Source organism: Podarcis raffonei, chromosome 5, assembly GCF_027172205.1.
Source record: "Podarcis raffonei isolate rPodRaf1 chromosome 5, rPodRaf1.pri, whole genome shotgun sequence".
Lineage (NCBI taxonomy): Eukaryota > Metazoa > Chordata > Lepidosauria > Squamata > Lacertidae > Podarcis > Podarcis raffonei.
Window position 1 is genome coordinate 94,813,634 of NC_070606.1, and position 23,467 is coordinate 94,837,100.

At 47.4% G+C, this 23,467-nt stretch overlaps 1 protein-coding gene across 13 annotated transcripts in view; it reads right to left on the reverse strand.

Moving 5' to 3' along the window:
• The window catches only part of EIF4G1 (eukaryotic translation initiation factor 4 gamma 1), an 80,104-nt gene that overhangs the window by 23,432 nt on the left and 33,205 nt on the right, over positions 1-23,467 (reverse strand). For 12 of the 13 annotated variants that reach the window (XM_053390693.1, XM_053390692.1, XM_053390689.1 and 9 more), the window contains 5 exons: positions 16,964-17,064; positions 7,157-7,249; positions 6,147-6,213; positions 1,070-1,939; positions 283-368 (listed from right to left, as the gene is read on the reverse strand). In XM_053390693.1, coding sequence (XP_053246668.1) covers positions 283-368; positions 1,070-1,939; positions 6,147-6,213; positions 7,157-7,249; positions 16,964-17,064 — 1,217 coding nt within the window. Of the gene's footprint in view, positions 1-282; positions 369-1,069; positions 1,940-6,146; positions 6,214-7,156; positions 7,250-8,156; positions 8,292-16,963; positions 17,065-23,467 lie in introns of those variants that run through there. The other variant, XM_053390696.1, reaches the window with a different exon arrangement.

A 23,467-nucleotide genomic window follows, 5' to 3' on the forward strand; every position in this document is an offset into this window, starting at 1 on the left:
CCTTCCAACACTACAATTCTATGATTCCACAACGCCACCTGCCCCAAGCCATAGTTCACAATCCACATATTTAAGTGTTATCTGTGCACGACTGATGCTGCTGCTTGCGGAGTTAACAGTTCCCCAGGATTCCATGGGACTGCAGGGGGAAGAATCGTCAAACTATTTTAAACCTGCGGCATATAGTCAGTGATGGGAAGAAGTGGTACCCAGCTAGTTGAGTCTGGGTAATGGATCAGGCTATGTTTCTCAGCTCCTGACTAGACCGTGGGGGCCACCCACCTTGAATGCATCCAGCAGGTCTCCAACAGCTTCCTTCTTGTTTAGGTCCTTCATCTTCCGCTTCTTCTTTGGCACCGATACGGCCACTAGAGAGTTGCAAAGAGGGTTGGGGAGGATGAGCCACACTAGCCAGGGACTCACAGGAGAGCAGCCCCTGCCACAGAGTGACAGTCACCACTGCTCCAAGGTGGCGGCGGGAGGAGGTTAACACAGAACAAGTTCCAATTAATCTTACGAATCAAATTAAGTGATTTGCTGCGGGATGTTAACGCTTGTGACAAAACACGCTTGCTGTTACCTGCCAGGTAAATGTCCTGGCTTCTTTGCCACATGCAGACATACTATGCTGTTGGTAGGAAAGAATCCTAGAATAATACGGCTGGGACAAACCAAGGCATCATCAAAGGCAGAAGACTCCAAAGAAGCAGAGGAGAAAATGCTCCAGGAGACTCCAGGTCCTTTAAATGTACAACCCAACAGCCTTTGCTGTTTTCCCACCAATGCAATGAACCTAACCAGAGAATGGCATTCTGGAACTGACTGCTGGTGCCCGTTGAAGGTTCCTGAAAGGAACGTGGGTCTTTTCCCAAAGCTACAGAGAGCTGGCTACTAAACACGGCCCTCTCTCTCTGGGAAAAACCAACGCTGATTCCTAAAGGAAGAAAGCTGCACTGAAGAGCTACAAACAAGCAGTCAAGGCTTGCTGCACACCACTGACCTCCCCATCTCACAGATGGAGATTTGCTTGCATTTTCCCACTGGGCTCCCTCTGAAATGCCGCACTCACCTTGTGTGGCCACCTCTGCGGCCTCCAAGGGCGCAGCTGCTGGCTGGGCGCTCTGCTCTGCGGTCTCGGCCGGCTCCTCACATTCCTCCTCTTCTTCCTCCTCCTCCTCCTCCGGCTCCTCCTCCTCCTCTTCGGCAGGAGGTGTGGCCAGTGGGGCCAGGGGCTCCTCGGCTTTCACCTCCTCGGGCTCGGAGATGGGGCTCATGTCCGACTCGGGCTGATCCTCGGATTCTTCGGCTGCCGGCTTCCCTGGAGTATCCAGACCATGGGACATCGCTGCCAGCTCCTCCGGCTGAGCGATGGGGGACTCCATGGCGGAATCTGGCTGGCATGTGGCAGCCTCGGGCACGGGCTCCGGCGTCTCCTCCTCCAGCACCCCGTTAGACTCCACAGCCCCCTCAGATACCTCCTCCAGGGAAGGTGGTGGGGTCGGGGGAGCCCCTGGCGGAGCCGCAGGAAGCGGTTCCTCTGGCTGAGGGGCCTCCTGCTGGACAGTCACTGTCTCCGCCGGCACCGTCTCTTCGGCCACCGGCATTTCTGCAGGAACCGGCTGGGGGGGAGGCTCCAAAATCGGGCTAGCAGCAGCCTCCTCCTGTGACTCTGTGTCCAAGACGGGGGCTTCCTGGGGGAGCACGGGGCCCCCTGGCACTGTAGTGGTGGCGCTAACGGGTTCAAATATATCGGCGGGGACCTCGGGCGGCTCCTCTGTAGTGTCCACTGCAATGGGGCTCCCTGGGCGCACCAGCGGCACCACTGGCAGCACGGACTCGGCCTCTGCTATGAGGGGCGGAGGGGGAGACGGGGAAGCCGATTTGCTCGCCTCCGAGGAAACAGGTTTAGTTACTACTGGGCCAGCCTTGGGACGATCGTCTGCATGCAGAAACAAGAGGAAGAGAAGGCAGCATTTAGCGCTTAGGTGAATGGGGAAAGGAATGTTTCTAACACCTGGTTGTAGAAGATGGGAGGGCAACAGAAACCACAATACGGGCCTGTAAATAACCACGTGGCTGGTCACACATAAGGAGAAAAACTTCCCAGGGGGAACTTTTATCTGCTCACAGCAACTTTTCTGGACCTGTAAAGTTGCTCTTTAAACAAAGAGGCAAATAACCAATTCTGAAGAAAGGAGGATTTCTTTTTTGAAGCGTTCCACACACCATAGGACTGTGGCTGAACCAGGGCCTTGGCTCCAGCAAATCCCTATATACGACTCTATTCAGCCCAGGGGTCTCCAACTTGGCACCCATGAAGGCCTTCACTGGTCCACCCAGGCAGGGCCCCCCGATGCTAAGCCTTCGTTTTTCAAAAAAGTACTTCTCTAGCCCTCCTAGAAAGTAAGAAAGCCATGAAGTCAACTCTAGATACCTTTCTAGGTGATCTGTGTGAAATGAGCCAACCTGGCTGTTTCCACCTGTCAATGTTTTTAGCCAATGAGTAAAATCACAGCTGTTATCATTAAGTGAGTTATATGGACACCAGGTGACAAGAATCCCATATGCCCTAAAGAGTGGTTGTTTTCCCCTTCGCTTTAGTGCACTTATCCTGATTTTCATTTATTTTCTAGTCCTAAAACCCCCTGTAGTTTCCCCCCTGAGCAACCAGGATGCATCTTTCCTGCGGTGGGTTCATCTGAGATCTTATGCTCTGCAAACACAACTACAAATACTATACAGTGGTACCTCGTTTTACAGACGTTTCAGGTTACAGACTCCGCTAACCCAGAAATAGTACCTTGGGTTAAGAACTTTGCTTCAGGATGAGAACAGAAATCAGCATGGCAGCAACGGGAGGCCCCATTAGCTAAAGTGTTACCTCAGGTTAAGAACAGTTTCAGGTTAAGAATGGACCTCCAGAACAAATTAAGTTCTTAACCCAAGGTACCACTGTAGTCCAACAACAGCTGGGGACCCAAGTTTGAGAATCACTGATCTATATACTGCATTTGTTATACAACCTGCCCTGGGACGTTTTACAGGTAATAAATGTGCATAATTAATAAAGGGTCTTGTATGTGAAGCTGTAAAAAAGCCCGGCTTAGTCACAATTTACAACTGGAAGGAAGCACACTGGAAATGGCAAGATAATTGGATTGCACAACAGCTGCATATTTAGGTAGGCATTTTGGGGCAGGGGGTGGAGTTCTACTGATGACTTGGTTTGAAATATGGAAATCAAGAAAGAAACACAAGCAAAAGCAACCTCTGGCCTCCTAAAACAGCATGATGTACCTGGTCCTAAGAATCAAATCTCATACTCAAACCCATCTACTCTTCTGTTGATAGATTCTGCCTCCCAGTGCCCAGAACAGAGGATATTTAGCATCTGAGGCCATTACCGGGCAAAACTGTGAGCTATTTTTTGAGATCTTGATGGAAGGTGCTAAGTGAGGGATGGGAACTCTCCAACCCTATAGATGTTTTCGGACTACAACGCTCCTCAGCCCCAGTCAGCATGGCCAGGGGTGGCGGTGGCTGGGAGTCTAGCAACACATGAAAGGCCACAACTTCACCAGTGCTGATATACGATAACCCTCTATCACAGGTTTAGCCAATGTGTAACTGCTAGACTGAGAATCCCATCATTCCTGAACACTGACCATGCCTGGCTGGGCGGGATGGGAGTTGTAGTCCAACAACAGTACACACCTGGAGTACTGTGTCCAGTTCTGGGCACCACAGTTCAAGAAGGACACTGACAAACTGGAACGTGTCCAGAGAAGGGCAACCAAAATGGTCAAAGGCCTGGAAACGATGCCTTATGAGGAACGGCTAAGGGAGCTGGGCATGTTTAGCCTGGAGAAGAGGCATTTAAGGGGTGATATGATAGCCATGTTCAAATATATAAAAGGATGTCACATAGAGGAGGGAGAAAGGTTGTTTTCTGCTGCTCCAGAGAAGCGGACACGGAGCAATGGATCCAAACTACAAGAAAGAAGATTCCACCTAAACATTAGGAAGAACTTCCTGACAGTAAGAGCTGTTCGACAGTGGAATTTGCTGCCAAGGAGTGTGGTGGAGTCTCCTTCTTTGGAGGTCTTTAAGCAGAGGCTTGACAACCATATATCAGGAGTGCTCTGATGGTGTTTCCTGCTTGGCAGGGGGTTGGACTCGATGGCCCTTGTGGTCTCTTCCAACTCTATGATTCTATGACATCTGTTGGCCACCACATTGGTTGCTTCAGCCCCAACACACAAAGAACTGTATCATGAAATTCCAGCCTCAAAGATCAATCAACCCACAATGATTAATTGCTTGACCTACTGATTAAGGACAACTAAAGCTTTCAGTTCTGCTAAAAGGTGGACAGTGAGCTTAAGTCCCTGAATATTATTGTTATTGTTGCTGTTGTTATTAATCTTAATTTGTAGCTCTAATATGGGTATCTTCATCCGAAGGAACAGCCTGCACAATTCCAAACCAGAAGGGTTTTCTGCTAAGTAAGGCAAAATTCTGAATGAACTAATTCAGTGACAGGCTCGAAAGTGTAAAGGACTCTTAGGAACAGAGTACAGTTGTACCTCAGAAGTCTAACAGAATCCGTTCCGGAAGTCCATTCGACTTCCGAAACAGTCGACTTCCAAAGTGCGGCTTCTGATTGGCTGCAGGAAGTTCCTACAGCCAATCGGAAGCCCCATCAGACATTCAGCCTCCTAAAGAACGTTCAGGAGCCGGAAAGTTTGACTCCCAAGGTGTCCGGGAGCCGAGGTATGGCTGTACAGTACTGGCTTCAATATTGAACTTGCTCAGTGACTGATTTACTCATTTTTGCAATGAACTCATTACCTATGGAGATATCTACATCTGCTGTGAATCCACTTTTGACTTCTGTAATTGCTGAAAGGGGTGTGCAAAGGACAGGGAAGAAGTGACCCTTGCATTGCTGTTGGGACTCGAGCTGTCATCAGTCCTTGCCAGCCAGCCCACGTTCAGAGATTATTAGGAACTGCAGCCCAAGAACACCAGGAGGGCAACAGCAAAACACAGACTCTTGCACACAGAGTTAAAAGATTTAATTTGCTAATGGTGCAAATGGGACCACGCGAGAGCATTTGCTCGGTTTAAGGCAGGCCCCTCTGGCCGGCCAAACAAACGGATGATGCTTAGATTTTTCAAAACCTTAAATAATTCCATCACAGAAGCAGAACAAAATTGGCAGAGCCAGGAAGGTTCTCAAAGAACCAGCTGTCAGGCCAACTGCACAGTTATTGTTTCTGAGGCCGTCTGCCAAGCTTCAAAGATATACATTTTAAGCTCCACTTTTCTCAGATGCCGGTCTGAAAACTGAATGCCATTTGGCATCAGTCCAGCATGGCATCAAAATTATATACCCAAAGAAAAAGCTGAATTTAGCCACCTGTAGGAAATATGCTCAGGAAGCACTTTTCATGCATCAGGCTATGCTGCATAATAAATGTAGCTCAATGCGGCTGACAAATCTGCCCCGCTTCAAAATTTCATTACAGCCACCTCAGATGAAAATTCCTAATCCTATACAGGTCAGCTCAGACATATACTCTGCTGGGTTTGATGGGGTTACTCTCAAAACAATTATGCAGGAAGATTATTTTTTTTAAGACCAATACAGCTACTGTTCTGGAAAAGCAAGTGAAAATAATTGCTTTCTGACTTTAGTGTGCTATAGATAAGGCAAGGCATAAATGGCAGGTGACTAATTTTGCTCTCAGACAAACTTTACCTACCCTCCAAGCCATCCAAATCAGGAAAAGAGTAAAAAATGAACAAGCAAAATTAACAGGTGAAATAGTTCCGCTTTGCCTTATTATAAAGTCACACACAGAGTAAAGCATATTTAAAAGGCAGAAATCAGAAGGAAACAAAACAGGAAGGCATTCTGATGGAGCAAGGCAGCTTCAGGTGCTGCTGGGAGCCACGTTAAATGAGGCTGGACCTCAGGTTGTTTTATCTGGGCTGAAAGCAAACTGAAACCGCCCCCCCCCCCGACCACTCATTCTGTCCACCTCACATAAGTGGGCCAGAGAGACACACACAGAAAGAGAAACCTCAGCATTTCCTTTGTCTGATTTAGCCAAACCCAAACCCTGAATTGGATTTCATACCTGGCCGGACAATAACTGCTACATGTGATGTCTCTCCGTTGGCTTGTGGTTCTGGACCACTTCCAGCCTGTAAGAGAGGGGAGGGGCGACAAAAAGTAGAACAATTTTATTATAGGATTACCTGCCCAAGTCTGCTTCAACTGACTATATTTTAGCTTAAGTTTCGGTTCCAGTGAAAAATGTTAGCTGCAAAGCCTTTCCCGCAAAACCGAGGGGTTGAATTATTAAAGTTTCCATTTCCCCTTCCCAATTATATCTTTCTCAAATATCAGCTCAAAACTGATATGTAGATTTCAACATTTCATCAAATAGATGAAAGGCCAACATATATAAAGAGATGGAAATAAATAAATGGCTTGTGCCATTATCACTGTGCCATGACCTTGGTTTCTTCTAAGGAAAGGAGTCTTAAAAAACTGAGTTCAGATATGTCACGTTTTCTTCACGCAATGCAACCCAGTCAACGCAGAGAGAACCTCTTAACGCAAGACCCAACACCTCTACAAATATAGCTTGTGGAATTCATTTCTGCAATTCCAGGAGACAAAATTATTCCCATCCCTCCTCCAGAAAAGATTTCCAAGGCACTGTGGTTGCATTCATGAGAGAGACTGGTTATGTATGAGATTCAAAATTAGCTTTAGATCGTTTGGTAGTATGCTTGAAGTTCTCCTTACAATCAAATAGCATATAAACTTCGTTTTGTGTGTGGAAATACTGGCATGAACCAGCATGTACTGGGAATGGCCGGTAGCTGCTTTCTGTGCCTGCAGCAATTCCCCCAGCCGCCACAATCACAGGAATCGCAAAGGCTGTGTGCGGACGTGTTCACATCCTCTTCCTGCACAAACTTCACTCTGAGGAGGGGGCCAGAACTGCTCACCTGCAGAGGAAATTGGCTGTGTGAACTGGCCCCAGATTTGTTGCTTCTTCAGAAAGGGGCAGCGTGCCTTCCCAGGGTACAAGGGCAGATGAAGAGGAATAAAGCTAAAGAAGCAGATCAACATTACCTGTGGAGGAGTGGGGGTAGAGGAAGTTCTAGCGCCAGACATTATTTCCTCTGTGATATCCTTGCCGCCTTGATTTGGATCTCGTATTCGGATCTGCCAGACAGGAAGAAAAGAGGCACTTGCTGTTAGCACTGTAAGTATAAAGACTGTATATGTTCTGCTGTTGGAGAGAGGGCATTCCACTGTCACTTTTCTTAAGCAATAATGACTGCTGAACCATGCCTGGTTCCCCACCCTCAAGATAACCCCAGAAGGACACCTACAATTCATTTTGGAGTCGAGTGCATGGTCTGGCCCAGCACACCCAAGCAATGCACACAACTAGGTTAACAATGTAAAATAACTGTCCTGTGCTGGATCAAAAAAACCTCGTCTACCTCGTTCTATTTCCTGTTTCCAACAGGGCCAGCCAGCTCACATGCAGGACATGAAGGCAGCAGCCTCCTGCCTAGCAAAATCAGACAGAGCTCCATCGAATTCTGCTTCCAAGACTGGCCAGTGGAAGCTCCTAAGCAGCTGATGACCATCTCCTGCTGTCAGTGTTTGAAATGCCCATTACTCTAGCAGCATTTTGCAACAGGGAATTTCATTAACATGAGCAGTTTCTAAGCTCTGGGCCTAAAATTTCATATTAAAACTGCAGAGTGGAAGGAACAGGGACCTTTTTCTGCCTCCCCACTTCCAGCTACTCTCTGAAGACTGGTGAGGAGACCCTCTTAAGAATATTAGGGGTGTGAAAATGAACATAATAGTTTAGCTACAGTTCATTCATTTTCAGCCTTGTATTCTTGTTATAAAAAAGTGCATCTAGACATTCCGTCGTTGTGCCCATAACTTAGGTTTAAAGCTCCCAGCTTTAATTTCTCATTTTCTTTGACCCCAGCGCCTGGTACTCAAGAGATACGTTGCCGCTGAACATCCATTAAGCATTGTTAAATGACACTCGGATGTAAACCTCCACCTATTTGTCTAATCTCAGAGTTTGTAGCCAGCTTCACACCTTATAGATCCCTGGCCCATCCAAAACCTCACAGGTGCAGGGAACCTCAAAGGCAGAGAGCCAGAAAAGGGTCAGTCCAGCTTCCAGAGGTCTACGCGGAGGCCTAAAGTCACCCTGCAAAAACTCGTGTGTGGCAAGGACCTCAGACCACCCATGTCAGGGGGGCAACTTCGCTAAAGCCAGCTGCCATGCCGTTCAAAGATTGGCGCATATCCCTTCCGACCTCCCGACCACAGGGCTGAGGCCAGGAGGAAGCCGGCTCCTCCTCCTGGCCCTGAGCGCCCAGGGTGGGTGGCTGCTGGAGGGAGCAAAGGGAAGACAGGTCCTTAGCAGCAGCCGATGAGGTCATAAGCAAGCTCTGTTTGGCAGCTCTGGACACAGCAGCTGAGAGAGCAAGGGCAAGGCTTGGGCACCAGCCCTTCTTCCAGAGTGGCCTGAGCTTGCAGCCAAGGCAGAGGCAACCCAGAGCAGCAAAACGAAGCCCTGGGGGAGAACAAGACATGGGCCCCTCCCCCTCTGCCCTCTTCCCAATGGGACAGCGCCCCCCACCCTCCACACCCCTTTCCCAATAGGACAGTCCATGCATTCTGACGTGACCTGAGTCATGTCACAATGCTCTGAGAAAGGTGCACACTCATTGGCTAGCTCTGCCCTTAGATGCAGTAGCTACGTAATACTCTTGGGTTGCATCCATATACTTCCCTCTTGTGGCTATGAGTATATTCGCAGCAGCAGCACCACAAGCTCATAGGCTCAGTCTGTGCTGAAGCTGTTCAAAATGTGCCATAGTCCACAGCTAGAGAAAATGCTTCAAATCGGGGGGGGGGGGCGCTTCAGTCCTCCAGATGTTGTTTGACTCCAGCTCCCAACATCCCTGCCTACTGGCCATGGTGATGGGGGCTAATGGGAGTTGAGATTCCAACACCTGGAGGCCCAGGGCTTAACCACCTCTGTTCTACATGCACAAGCCTCACAAGTTCTGCCCTTTGCACCTCAGAAAGCAAGGCTGAGCAGGCGCTACCAGATAAAGTAGACAAGAACTCATCCACCTGGGAAGGCAGCCCCTCTAGGAGAAGGAAAACTGGTCTTAAACCTCTGCTGCCTTGCAGGGTATCTTCAGGAGAAGAAAAAGCTACGGAATAAAGCTTACACAAATCCAGAGTGGAGTCCCTAAGGCAGTTGAGTAGTGCATTGTATGCCTCCTTCCTGCAACCAAGCTGGTGCCAAACATATTGCTCTGCCTTCCTTTGGACCACATCAGCCAGGCCAAAGAGGGGAGGGTCTTGTCGCCTGGGCAGCCCAGGACCTCCATACACACTGCCCACAGTCTGAACCCCAGTGAGGTCACTTTAGAGAGGCTAATGCAATGGCTTGACTTCACTCCCGAAGGCATACTCCATTCTCTCTCAAAACAGACAGATGACAATGACGACAATGGTAACAACAGAGTTTGGTTTACTAATGGTTCAATGCAGTAGGAAGACGGTCACTTAGGCTTCATATGAACCAAAGGTCTGTTAAGGCTCAGGGAAGAGGGGTGGGAAATAAATAGCTCCCATGCAGAAAAATAAAAAGAACTTTTCTGTGAGGGAGCCAGAGTGCACCAACTGTTATTTCTAACTACATGTACAAAAGGATGCAACTTTAGGCCAAAATGGGGACATTGCTGCACACAGTTGTAGTACCATCTCTCTCCCCCCCCCCCAATTTCCAAAACCTTCCCCTCCTGTGAGGTCTCCAACCAAAACGAAGCCTGCCTTGACGTACCTACAGCAGCTGGCATTTATTCCTGTTAACTTTAACCCAGTGTTAGACATTAGCCAGGCGCATTTTGCAACTGGCACCGGTCCAGTCGCAACCACAGGGAGATCTCTGGATGCCAGATTGGTGACTGTGACATCATCCATCTGGCTGGCCCTTCCAGCTTTCTTAAGCAGGCAAGCAGAAGGGCTTATTCATTGCCTTTATATCCCACATGGTTCTCCTCCTTCCTCAGTTAATCCCTACAACAACCATGTGAGGTAGGTTAGAAGGCTGTGACTGGCCCTAAGTCAACTAGTGAGCTTCCTGAGTGGGGATTTGGTTTCTCACAGGTCCTAGGAAGACATCACACTGGCTTCCTATAGTTTTTCTGCCATGGGGCAGTGATATCCAATTAAGTAGGTGAATAAATATGGGGAAAGCAAAATGTCCCTTAGAAAAGGATCTGAAATATTATCCCTAAAACTTCTAACTTGTTTTATTCTGGTTTTATTTGATGCTTTAGTGAGCTGAAACCACTTTGAGATTTATTCCCCTTTAAAATATAAAGCATTATATAAATGAAATGAATAATAAAAAAAATCCATCGGGGGGAAATAGCTCCTAGACATTCCATAACCCAGGTTTACAGTGCCATTCGGCAATTAGCTTATACATTCGAGTTTCTAACGCTGCCTTCACCTTTCCTGCTTGTTTCTGCTCCACTCCTGGAAATTAAACTGTGGTCTTCTTAGGGCAGGGACCAGCTTGTTTAATTCACTGTGCAGAGTTCGGCAGCAGCATCGATGATGCCTTGCAAATGATAATGGCACCTTGCCACAAGAGTAATGCACAGTTCCCCACAAAGCAAGCAGTTACGTGCAGTGAATTATCTCCCTCTGGTAGAACGGAACATCCGGAAGTACAGGGGAGGGACTCTGGCCTACTAAGGACAGACTGTCCATTTGCCCTGGACAACACAGGATCCCGTTTCCCCTGTAGTCTGTGCCATGGCGATAGTTTCCCAACTTGCAACAACAGAGAGCTCCAGGAAGTTAACACATAAAACAGTAATTAAAAAAACACACACAATCAAGCTGGATTCTGAATGAGCGCATACTCTTGGCTGCAGCATCAATGTGCCAAATTCACACCAGGGCATGGCACTCCAGATGACTCAACATGAATGAGGCACTTCAGACACCCTTTCAATGCTCGCAGAGGAGCTGACGAAAGATTAAATGGGCCAGTTTTTCTCCTGCTCCTTCAACAGATGGCTGCAACCCAGACTCGGTCCGTAAAGAGACCCTAACAGTAATGCACCCAGCATTTATAAGGGGTCAGCTGAGGTGAGGTGGGAGGCGACAGGAGGTATTTCGGGGCAAAATATCTAAATTTCACATATATATGCAGCGTCTGAACTGGCAGCAACTGACCAACAAAGAGACACTTGGTTTGTGGTGGTTAGTTGACCCAGTGTGTGGCAACTTGTGAAAAATGCAATGACAGGGATCATAAACAAAGGAAAGGAAAATAAATCTGCTTATATTATAATGTCGTTCTACTAACCTACAGCACAGCCACACTTTGAATACTGTGTACAGTTCTCGTCACCTTGCTTCAAAAAGGTGAGCTGGGAAAGGTTTGGGAAAGGGCAACCAAACATACGCTCCTACGAGGAAAGCTTACAACATTTGGGTTTGGGTTTGTGGGTTTTGTTGTTGTTTCTGTTTGTTTTTGGTTTAGGGAAAAGCTGAGTAAGGTAAGGGCATAAAATACTAGAACTTGGGGGCATCCAATGAATCTGAATGTCGGAAGATTTGTGACAAGACGAAATAAAGTACTTTCCCCCGCAACGCATAGTTAACCTTCGGAATTCACTGCTGCAGGAGGCAGCAATGGCCACAAAGTTGGGCGGCTTGAACGCGAGCAGTGTTTCTACAACTTCCATAATTCCTAGTTAGCAGGACCAGTGCTTAGGGATTGTGGGAGCTGTAGTCCAACAACAGCTGGGGATCAAAGTTTGAGAAACATTGCAACAGAGTCACAGTGACCTATGCCAGGCACATGGATGCTACACCAAGCTCACACCAATCAAATCTGCTTACTCAAAAATAAAAAAATTGCTTGTTATTTGTTAGGTGGCATTTGTATGCTGCCCCACAACTGTTGGGGTGGGAATGGCAGGATCTATCAGAGGAGAAGATCAGTAGAAAATTACGTTTCCAATTGCCAGCTGGCTATGCCAACCTCTGCCTCCATTTTGTTACTGGCTCTGCTCCTGCACCACCATTATCTGACTGGCAGGTCTCACAGACCCTCCTAGTGTCCCTATTTTCCAGGGACATTTCCAGATTTACAGAAGCCGTCCCAGTTTCTGATTTGATCCCACAATGTCCTGCTTTTCCTTAGGATGTCCCGATTTTCATCAGAGAAATGTTGGAGGGTATGGTCTCAGTTACTTTATGACCCTCTCAACTGAGCAATGACCCTCCCAAACATCAGGAATGGTACAAATTGTGGTCCAGCTGCTTCTTGAAGGTCTCAGGCTCCCACATCCATGTTCTAGAGGAGATTTATACAAAACACTGCTTGTAAATGCTTCTCAGCAGCCAACTAAGATGGTCTTTGACTCTACTATATACACTGGAAGGCAGGGATGACATGGGGAGAGAGGGGCCCACCCTTTTGCCACCTTCACTGATGTATGCAAAACGGCTGCCAAAGCCCGTAAAAAGGGGCTTCATGCCTACATCACACAGCCTCAGAAGTGAAGTTCGCATTCACATCCCCATAAATACAACCATCATCAGCCGATGGAAGAAAAGCCGACTCAGTCAACACAAGGCACACAGACCGCGACAACCAGTCGCCTACACGGGCGTAACTCATTGCACGCAAATGCTACTATTTTAAGTGTCTAGCATAACTCTCTGCTCTAACAACCCCTCCTTAGTGGCTATAAACAGCTCAGGTGCTTGTTGGACACCCTGCCTGACTAGGATTCACAAGACAGTTACAATGACTAGCAAAATACAGGGGTGGTGGGTGGAACACTTTCAGAAGATCCCCGCATTTTGCACAACACTTCCCCCAAAACTTTTACAGGAGGAAAAGCCCAGATGGGTCTATGATCTGTGCGGCTCCGACAGGACATCTTTCTCTCCCCCCAGGAACATGGAATGCATCTTCTGAAACAGGACGAGCCACATGTAGTTACATGCACACGGTCTGTGCCTCTAGGTCTACCTGTTATGTTCTGTGCAATGTGTGATGGAGAAGGAAGGCAAGATGTCCTCCAAGAATAAGCAAGCTCCAATCCCATCCATATGCTGCTATAATAATTTTTATTAATATTTATAACCCTCCCATCTGGCTGGGTTGCCCCAGTCATTCTGGGAGGCTTCCAACACATATAAAAACATAATAAAATATCAAGTATTAATGCTAGTGCTGCCTTCACCTACCTTGTGCCCTCTAGATGTTTTGACACTACAATTCCCATCAGCCTCAGCATCACACAGCCATGCTGTTTGGAGCTGATGGGAATTGTAGTACAAAACATCTAGAGGGAACCAGGTGGTTGTACTAGTGACACGGATGTGGCTCCTGCATGGCTGACAGCCCCTGTCAGTACTGCATCTTTTTATTTATAGCTGCTGCAATTTTTCACCCTGCTATTATGGCTCCAGAGAGGCAGCCTGAAATAAACCAAACTTCAAAAACGTGATGAAAGTGCATCATCATATAGCCACCAAACTACCTAAAGCAATAGCATTAGATGGACAGGACTACGGTAAGCTCAGAGGTTTTCGATTAAAAGGAAAAAGAGAAAGAGATACTGTCATGCCACGTCCCAACACACCTGCCAGAAGAAAATCCCCTTTGACATCCTCCTAAACAGAGAAAGTAAGGATTTACCTGCGAGGTTGGTCTAGGGGCTGAGTTCTGTGCTGAGAGCGTCACTACAGAGAAGGCCCCGCCCCTTGTCGCCAATCACCTTGGCTTGGCATAAAGAAGATATCCAGAAGCACAGGGAGAAGGGGCGAGACGCTTGCAAAAGCTACTATTAAGCCAGGATCTTCCTTTGGAGAAAGGAAATCAATGCATTTGCTCTTCTCACCCGATTCTTCTCCAGAGACATTAACTGGCACAGGGTGGAAATGGACCGTGTAGAAGCATACCACACAAGTAATGGAGGATAACCAGCCCAGGGTGCGTGCAGCCACACCTAGCCGCAGCCTCAGCCTGTGCACAGCTCCAGCCTGCTCTCCCCTGCCATTTCTCAACGTTGTGCCGAGCTGCATTCCGGACTCCTGATCCCTGCTGAACTCTGACCCAGATTGCCACATGCCCCTCGGCCGGAAATTACACAAGAGCATGCGGAGGTGGGCCCTGCTCCCCTGCCCTCCCAAATCCACACACACAAAATCCATTGAGGAAAGGTGAGCAGCTACACTTTTCCATCGGGCTTCACAGAGATTCTGAAGGTCTTTTGCACTCAACTGGGAGTGTAGCTGTGTATTTCCTATGGCGCCGTGAGTTTCGCAAGTAATTCAGCGGCAGGGGACAGGCGAAGCGAGCTCTCCGCACGAAGGCAACTTCAGATAACTGCACAAAAACCCAGCAATGGGGGTGTGTGGAAGGTTAGATAGACCTCTAAAACATAATAGATGTCAATATGCCAGCCATGACTCCACCTAGGGAGGGAGACAGATACCAAGAGAAAGTCAACCAGGAATTAAATTTGTTCCCTGGCTGAGACAGGAAACCTACTGCCAGTGCCAGGGCTAAACCTAGAGAATAGAGGAAACCATAAAATGGCTCCAAGTAGATGTCCTTACCACTTAAACAGCCAAGGCCAACTACCGCACCCTTCTAGAAGAAGGATTTTCTTGGCAGAGGGAATGGCTTCCTGATAGGCTCATATCAAATGCTGCCACAGACCCTGTCAGTTTACTGAGCCATATAAATAGGCATCACCTATCCTGATTGGGACGCGGGTGGCACTGTGGGTGCCTAGGACTTGCCGATCAGAAGGTCGGCGGTTCAAATCCCCATGACGGGGTGAGCTCCTGTTGCTCGGTCCCTGCTCCAGCCAACCTAGCAGTTCGAAAGCACGTCAAAGTGCAAGTAGATAAATAGGTACCGCTCCAGTGGGAAGGTAAACAGCGTTTCTGTGCACTGCTCTGGTTCGCCAGAAGCGACTTAGTCATGGTGGCCTCATGACCCGGAAGCTGTACGCCGGCTCCCTTGGCCAATAAAGCGAGATGAGCGCCACAACCCCAGAGTCGTTCACGACTGGACCTAATGGTCAGGGGTCCCTTTACCTTTACGTCCTGATTGGCAGTGGCTCTCCAAATCTGTCAAAACCTGCTAGCTGAAATCTTTTCAGCTGGATTTGCCAGGATGCTGTAACCACATGCTATTCTACTGAGCTACAGTTCTTTTCTGGCACCTGAACTCCAGCATTCTCCTTTTAGAAGATCCAACTGGCCCTCATAATCTTTTTCTTTTTTTTCTTTTTTAAACTTCTTTTTATTAAGTTTCAAGTAAGTAACCAAAAAGAAAAACCACTTCAACAGTTACAAAGAAAAAAAGAGAAAAATACAAAACAAATATCTAAACATTAACATAAGTATTATCCATTTCCGTTACAATTCTTTGTCTTCACATTTATCTCTTTATATCTTGAGAACTTAAATCATTCTTCTACACTCTGTTGACCTCCATCCCTCCCGCTTTCAGGCTTCTAATATACATAATTTATTTTTCCCCGCAGCTAATAATTGTTAATAGTTTGCAAGTCAAGGACAAATAGACTGAAAAACAGTTTTTACCCGAGAGCTGTGGCCCTTTTGAATGCTGTAACTCGATAGTGTGACCTGGGAGATTGATGGGTGTGGGTGTGGCTGGAATGTGGTTTGTTGGTTGTTGTTGTTGTTTTGCTTTTGTTGTTTTTAAGGGATGGCATCCAATTTCGTTGCACTTGTGCAATGTTGCACGTGTGTAATGACAATAAAGAATCTATCTATCTATCTATCTATATCAGATCTGCTATAGTTTTTAGGCTTTTGTAATTCCCTTCAATGTATATCATAAATTTGTTCCAGTCATTAATAAACTTTGTATTTTTTTGGTTTCTGATTTTTTGTGTCATTTTTGCAAGTTCAACAAATTCAAATAATTTTGTTTGCCACTCTCTAATTGACGGGGTATCTTGATTTTTCCAATTTTGGGCAATTAATAATCTGGCGGCGGCTGTGGCATACTGAAATAATGTCTTATCTTCATCTGGCCCTCATAATCTCAGTAATCAGGCTGGGCAATATATCGATATATTGCCCCAAACCGATTTGAAGTCCGTATCATGATATCAGTATCAGGATTCTTCACTTGGCAATATATTGGGAGTCACGATATGTGTGTGTGCATGCACCATGCAAAAATCACAATGCGGGAAAAACCACGAAGCCAGCCAATGCCTCTACACAGCTTCATCCTTATTTCAGACATTGTGATATGTCAGTATATCGTGATGTTTAGCTGGTAATGTATCACAGTGTTGAAAACCAGGTATCACCCAGCCCTACTCAGTAATACTACAGGCTGTGTGTGTTTTCTGTTTAACTGCGGTAACATATCAATTTTGCAGAAGCTGCTCAACTCTCTTAACTTGAAGCTGAAGGCCACAAGCCCCTCAGCCCCAACTTGAGCCCAAGTCTCATTGACCTTAATGGAGCTTACTTCTAAATAAACCTATGCAAGATCCCAGTGCCTGGCACATATACTTGTGCTCACCTTTACTTTGAGCCACTTCCCTTGGAACATAAACACACAGACATGGGCTAAGTCTATAATTTGCACTTTAGATGCCAGCATCAAATTCCTAGGTTCCAGGAGAACCACAATGCCTGGGATTCTCTTTCAACAGCCTCAAACCCAAGACTAGGTAGAATTAGAGGGAGGGCGATATGAGAGGCATCAACCACCCAACAAAATGCAGTCTCTGTACAACATAAACTTTTAACTCATGCCCAGCGGCCACCCCCCAACTCCCATCTTACCGTCTTGCGTTCTCGCTTTGGCGGGATCGGTGGCTGCTGATTCATGATGACCTGAGCAGCAGGGAACTGCTGCACACTCTGAGCAGGGTAATATGCACCAGCTGGAGAGGGGAGAAAAGGAGGAAAGTTAAGGAACTGCTGTCCCAGAATTCCAAGGGGCAAATCATGCATCTGCAGGTGTAGTTCCTGAGCTCATCTCACAAGCTTAAAGGAATGAACCGCAGGGCAGAGCCATCAGGCGATGTTGCCAAGCACCTTTTTCAGTGGGGGAAATAATCCCCCAACTAGCACTGGGGCAAGTCACTGCTCAGCTCCCCCTCCACACACGTACGAACAAGAAGAGAGAGAATGAATATCCCAGGAGGAACTCCCAAAAGAGGCAGGAGGCTCAAGGGTGGCACGTTCGCCTCTAGACCTGGTCAGGAATGTCAAAACCGGACCAACTTGTTCAGCAAGCGACACCTCAGCATTCTTTCTCCATGATCCTGAGCGTCCCTAAGCCACCCCACTTCCCCACCTGGGGCAACCCCTTGCTTTGAGGCTGCCCCATCCTAAATTAAGGCATGCTGAAGAGCTACTGCTGTAACTAGCTAAATCTGTGGCCTCGTTTGCCTGGTTGCATGGGGGGGGGGAATGAAAAGTATGGCTGTGGTCTAAAACTGCGTGTCCCCAGAATTCCCTGGGCCACCTCCTCAGCTCTTCTCCAAACTCCCTTCCAAAGCAACTCTCTCTGTAAGCAGCAAACAAGAGAGATAGGAAGACTGTACAGAAGCAGGGACTGGCTCTAGGCATCTCCTCCCCCAGCCACCTTCCCAAGCTTCGTGGCCTTATCTTCTGTCCAGCATGCATAGCACCCACCTAGTCTCTCCACTGGGCAGACTATTTTGAATCCAAGACTCTGGGAGACAAAACTTAAGAGAGTCTAGGGGAGGGCAAGGAGTTCTAGAAATGAGTGGAGAAGCAATCATGCTGAGAATTACAGGTTCCACAGAAGGGATGTGGAACCTGTGGCCTCTGCTGGTGCTGTTGAACTACACTTCCCATCATCCCCAGCCTCTGGCCCTGCTGGCTCTGAACATCTGGGAGGCACTGGGTTCGCCATTCCTGCCCTAGAGCAAACTCAAAAGGAGAAAAGTTGCCATAAAAACTCACCAAGACACATTTTAAAACATCAATACGTAGAAAACATGAAAAACCGGAGCAAACAAATAGCAGAACTACTAAAGGGTGCACCATATAGCCAACTTCAGACAGATTCACCTCCTACAGCTTGTGGCAAAAAAATCCGTAAGATATTAAGCACCATATGAAGATGTACTTTCTTTCTGGCCGCCCAAAATCTGCCAGACAGACATCTTCCTGGCAGAATGAGATATTTCAACTGTGGGCCACCCAATCCCAATGGACATTTGCAGCAAAGCCTTGAGAGGAACTATCAAGAGATTTCCAAGGTTGCTCTCCCAAACATCTCACCTGCTGATGCGAAGTGAGGAAAGCAATGGAAAAGCTTCGCCTAGTTGACCTCTGGGGCTGAGCAGACAGAAAGCCCCAAGATAAATGTGATGCTAAGGTGTAATGATGGACAGAGTGCCTTTGGCAGGGGAGACAACCATGAAACTGGACTATGCCTTGACCAGAGCTTGGGCAAATGATGGGAGGACAGCCTTTAACGACTGTGGTAAGACAGAACCCATGGAGAAGAGAAGGGGGGAAATAAAACAGGGAAAGGGATTCTTGTCACGTTTCCCACACTTCCTTAGGCATTGAGGACCCTTACAGCTGTGTGCAATCCAGGCAATCTGGGTTGGGAGGAACCTAGACTCCAGATGGCATAGCTTCCAGACACTGCTAGTGTTTACTTCCTGGCTGTCCTGCACATCCAAGGGGTTACCAACTTGATTAATAATAACTGAACAAAACATTCCGATTTACAACTGTGCTACAAGGGAAGCTTCAAAAGCAGTTTAATTGCTGTGGTTTCCTCAAACAGAACTGAAGCAATGCAGCACAGCATAGGGGAGGGCTGAGTGATATATCAATATAGAGTCAAAAACCGTTTTCAAGCCCATACCACGATATTGGTTTCATAATTTTTGACCTGGCAATATACTGTGAATCATGATGTATGTGTGTGTATGTATGTACATGTGTGCTATGCAAAAATCACAATGTGGTAAAAATTGTGAAGCTAGCCAATGCCTCTTCATAGCTCCATCCTTATTTCAGACATTGTGATGTATCAGTATATCACAATGTTTAGCTGGTGATATATCGCGAAGCTGAAAACCAGATATTTCCCAGCCCTAGTGTGGAGGACCTTTGCCCCCCCCCCAATGTTCTTCAACTACAACTCCCATCATTTCTGACAACTGGCCATGCTTGCTAAGATGAGCAGTAGTTCTGCAACATCTCGTTCCCCACACCTTCCGCAAAGCAACTGTGGCTCAGTCTTTCCAACAACCAGGCCAAGGCTAATCAGATATCAGAAGGAACAAGACTGGGGGTGGGAACAAGAAACCCTTGAGGTGTGATGCATATCGTCAGAGCTAAGGTAGCTTGGACCAGTGGAGGCACAAAAGAAGGCATTCAAAGGATTTCTAAAGGGTGGGAGAAATTCAAAGCAAAAATGACCACGAGCTACAGAGGAAGTGTCTTTCCAGACCTCCTGTGGGACTCTCTCTCCATAGTCAAGGTGTTTCCACCCCGAATGCCCCAAGTTCCACAGGTGCACCTAAGCACCAACCCCGCAGCCTGCGCATTGCCTGCATGTGCTAGACCATAGAGAGGAGCTGCTGCACCGACTAGTCTAGCCTGTTCTGAGCACATGGAAGCAGCCCTCTGCCTGTGCTGAGTCATCTGGCCTAATAAACTTTATGGGTGGGGAGTGCAGTGCAGCACTTTCACAAGCTGACCGTCACCCCCGAAGCAAGCAGTCGCAGAAGCACGCAGCAAGCCGGCCGTGGCATGAGGCTGCCCAAGCAGGCAGCGATCCTGGAAAGGGAAGCTGCCGGTGCCTGTGGGAGATGGGCAGCAGGGGAGAGGACCATCAAGCTCACCTCCTCCAATCACCGCAGGCTTGCAAGAGGAGAAACTGCGCATTGATCAACTGCTTCCTGCTTCTCCAGGTCCCAAGGCACAGGAGTCAGATTGGGGTCCTGAACACACAAGCTTCTCTCCTAGAGGCCCCAACTCTGCACAGAAGGGATGGGAGCAGGCAGCATATCAGGCTCGGCACACCCGCTGCAACTCAGCCCTCTGAAGAAGCTGAATGCACCTACCTTTCGGGAAAGGGTGTGGGCAGGAGGGGGTTTTTTTTGCAACCTCTGCAGCACTGAAAGAACTATGACATGCAGGACTGGGGTGGGATGGAGGCCTCAGCTCACATTTCTGAGTCTGCAGGAGCAGCCTGGGACAGGTCCAGGCTAAAGATAGCAATAGTGCTCAGTGAACATGTGAGCCCCATGTGGGGAAGGGAAGGAGGGAGGGAAGGAGGGAGGAAGAGGAGGACCAAACACTCAAGGCAACTTGACAGAAGAGCTTTTGGGAAATATTAAATCCTCGGGTTGTGAGAAGAGAGTGTGTACTCCAACAGCAGCAAATCTGTGCAAGGCAGAGCTGAGAATGTGTTGTCTCCCCTGCTGCGCATGTGCAAACCCACCCACCACTGTGGCTTGGAAACGTAAGAATAAAAGCCACTTCAGGGGTGACTGGGTCAGGGGCCGCTATCAAACCCATAGCTCCCTTACTGTGCTGCCGCAGCAATCCAAAGCCAGGCTGAGGCTAAAGTCTGCGCAGCCACTGGCTGGGCAGTTAAAGATTAAACTGACCCCATCAGAAAGGAGAAGAGGAGAGGGGCCCCTAGAGATGAGACGAGACGGATCCTGCACCCAACCTGCCCAAGCACACAGGGGGCATGATCCAACACTCTAGTGCCAAGTCGCTCCTGGAACTGTATTTTCGCGGGCTAAATTATTTCAAAACAAATAAAAGTATTGAGACCAAACGGGAGTTGAAGGGAACAAGTGTGCACAGTTCTCAGTCACTCTGAGGGAATGTCATGCAAGATTGCTTCCCACGCCCTCTTGCCAGGGCAACCACGGCCTCGGTTTGCCATCAGAGCTATTGTTTCGCAGCTCAGGATCACTTCCAACAGGAGTCGGGCTTCAAAAATGTCCCATTTCTGTGACATTTAGGGGTAGCAAGACAAGAGACGAATGTGTGAACCTCCCAGGCTTATGCCATGCATGGGGACACGTGTGGCTATCCAGATATTTTCTGAACTCCAACTCCCATCATCCCTGATCATTGGCCATGCTGACTGGGGCTGATGGGAGTTGGAGTCCAACAACACCTGGAAGGCCACAAGCTCCCCATCCCTGCCTTATATCCTTTGACAATAAATAACAACGGCCATCGGTCCAGAATCAGCAGAGGAAATCTGGACCAAACCATTTGGGTGGGTGCCTAAGGACTTTAAGTATCCCTAAGGCAATAGTGGGATTGGAAAGAAAATCTGCACCAACAAAGCTGGCAAGGGGGAAATTGACCTGGGAGCTTGGCTCTAGATTTTTCAATTCTTCGGCCATTCCACTGCATGTTTTCTTTTTTTTATTTATTTGAATGTGCAGCTCAGGACTGGCATAACACTTCCTCCCTGTTAGGCTTCACCCTTACATCTCGCTCCAAATATATTTCCTTACCTGCTCACTCTGACTCTCCCAATAATCTCTGCTTTGCAATTAACCAAAGACCTCCCTGAGTTTCTAGACCAGAGATGGAGAAACTGAGAGCATCCACACAGGTGTTGCTGGTCTACAGTTGCCATCCTCCCTGGCCGCTGAGCCATCTTGTGAGCAGATGGGTGGTGGAACATTTTTAAGGCCACCCCTGTTCTTAACAGTACCAGCAGGAGGCCTCTCAGAGAAGTCCCACGTGGTGGGGTTTCTTATTCTCACATTGCTACCCATTTCTCTGGCCTAGTTCTTGCTGTGGTAGCTAACCTGGGTAGCAGCTGTACATTTTCAGACTGCAGGTGAGGGTTCCCACGCTTTAACAATCGTCCATACAATGAAATCCCCCACCAGCCCCAAAAATGCATGCAACGTCTTGTAAGAACAGACACAGGCTTGCCACCCCAGCAAGAGCTAAGGCTCTACTTCTCTCTCACACACACACCGTTATCTTACTGTAGTATGAAAAACTTTAATAAAAATCTTATTACTGGGACTGCATGCTCCCTTCCTTGAAGTGTGAGAATCAGCGCATCTGGTAAAAAGCAAGGGGGCGAGAGGAAATTAAACTGGAAATCGATCAGTTTTAGACTAGGCCTCCTTCCAGCACATGCACACACTCCCTTATGTTTATCTTTATCAAGCACGTCTTTATTTAATAAAATTTATACACTACTTGATTGTAAAAAAAAAAGAAAGAAAAATCAAAAATCCCCCAAGCAATAAAGGTAAAACAAGAAAAAAAAAGGCAACCGCATTTTAGAACATACAGAATACGAAAACAAATTAAAACTGTCTCAACTTTCTAAGCACCTGAGTAGACTCGTCTAAACAAGGAGATTTTTAGCAGTCGCCAAAATGAGTAAAATCAAGTCACCTGCTCGATGTCAATGCGCAGGGAGTTCCAAAGTGTAGCCGCTGCCACACTAAATGACTGAGCTCTTACAAATCTGGAATGGGTATTCTGCGGCACCTGTAGTAGTGCCAATTCTGTGTGGCCTGCTCCTATAAACACCGCTTCAAAATCACAGTGGAAGATCATACATTTTTCAAACACGCTACCAATACAAAGAGCTCCCTGTGTGTAGTGTGAACTAGCACATGAAAAAGTTTTTTTCTGGGGGGACGCATACCCCTAAACATTTTGTGAATCTTTTGTCCATTTACTGTATTTATTTTTCCCAATTTGAACTATAAAAATGGTGATTTTCTTGAGTCAAAACATTTTTTTTTAGGAAAAAAGCACTGCATAAACACACCCGCCCCACCCTGCACTCTTTCAAGTCCTGGTATCAGGGCCAGCATACAACGAATACCAGTTTCTGGGGGGCAACTGTGGAAGAGAAAGCCACTGCCTTCATAACCAGCTGATAGGACTCCCAAGGTGCATCTGGCAAGCAGCTGTAGGCAAGAGAATGCTGGACTAGAAAGTCCTTTGCTCAGACCTTTTTGTGATCTTAAATGGTGCTGTCCAGAACTCCATCAGACCTGATCATCTCACAGTTAAGTCTGCTTTTATGGGGAAAGTGCTAAGAGTTTTCTGAACTTTTACATCAATTCATGTACGTTATATCTCAGCGATCCTTACAATGGCCCTTTAACGTAGGCCACTATTCTACCCCCTTGTCCTGTAAAAAGGCAGGGAGGCTGACAGCAAAAAACGGCAGCTTGCCTCAGGCTATCAGCTATCTAGCAAGTTTATGGCTGAGACGACATCTGAACAGGGCAACTTGCTGTCTCATAGCTCAATCCCTTAATAACTATGCTGCAGCCT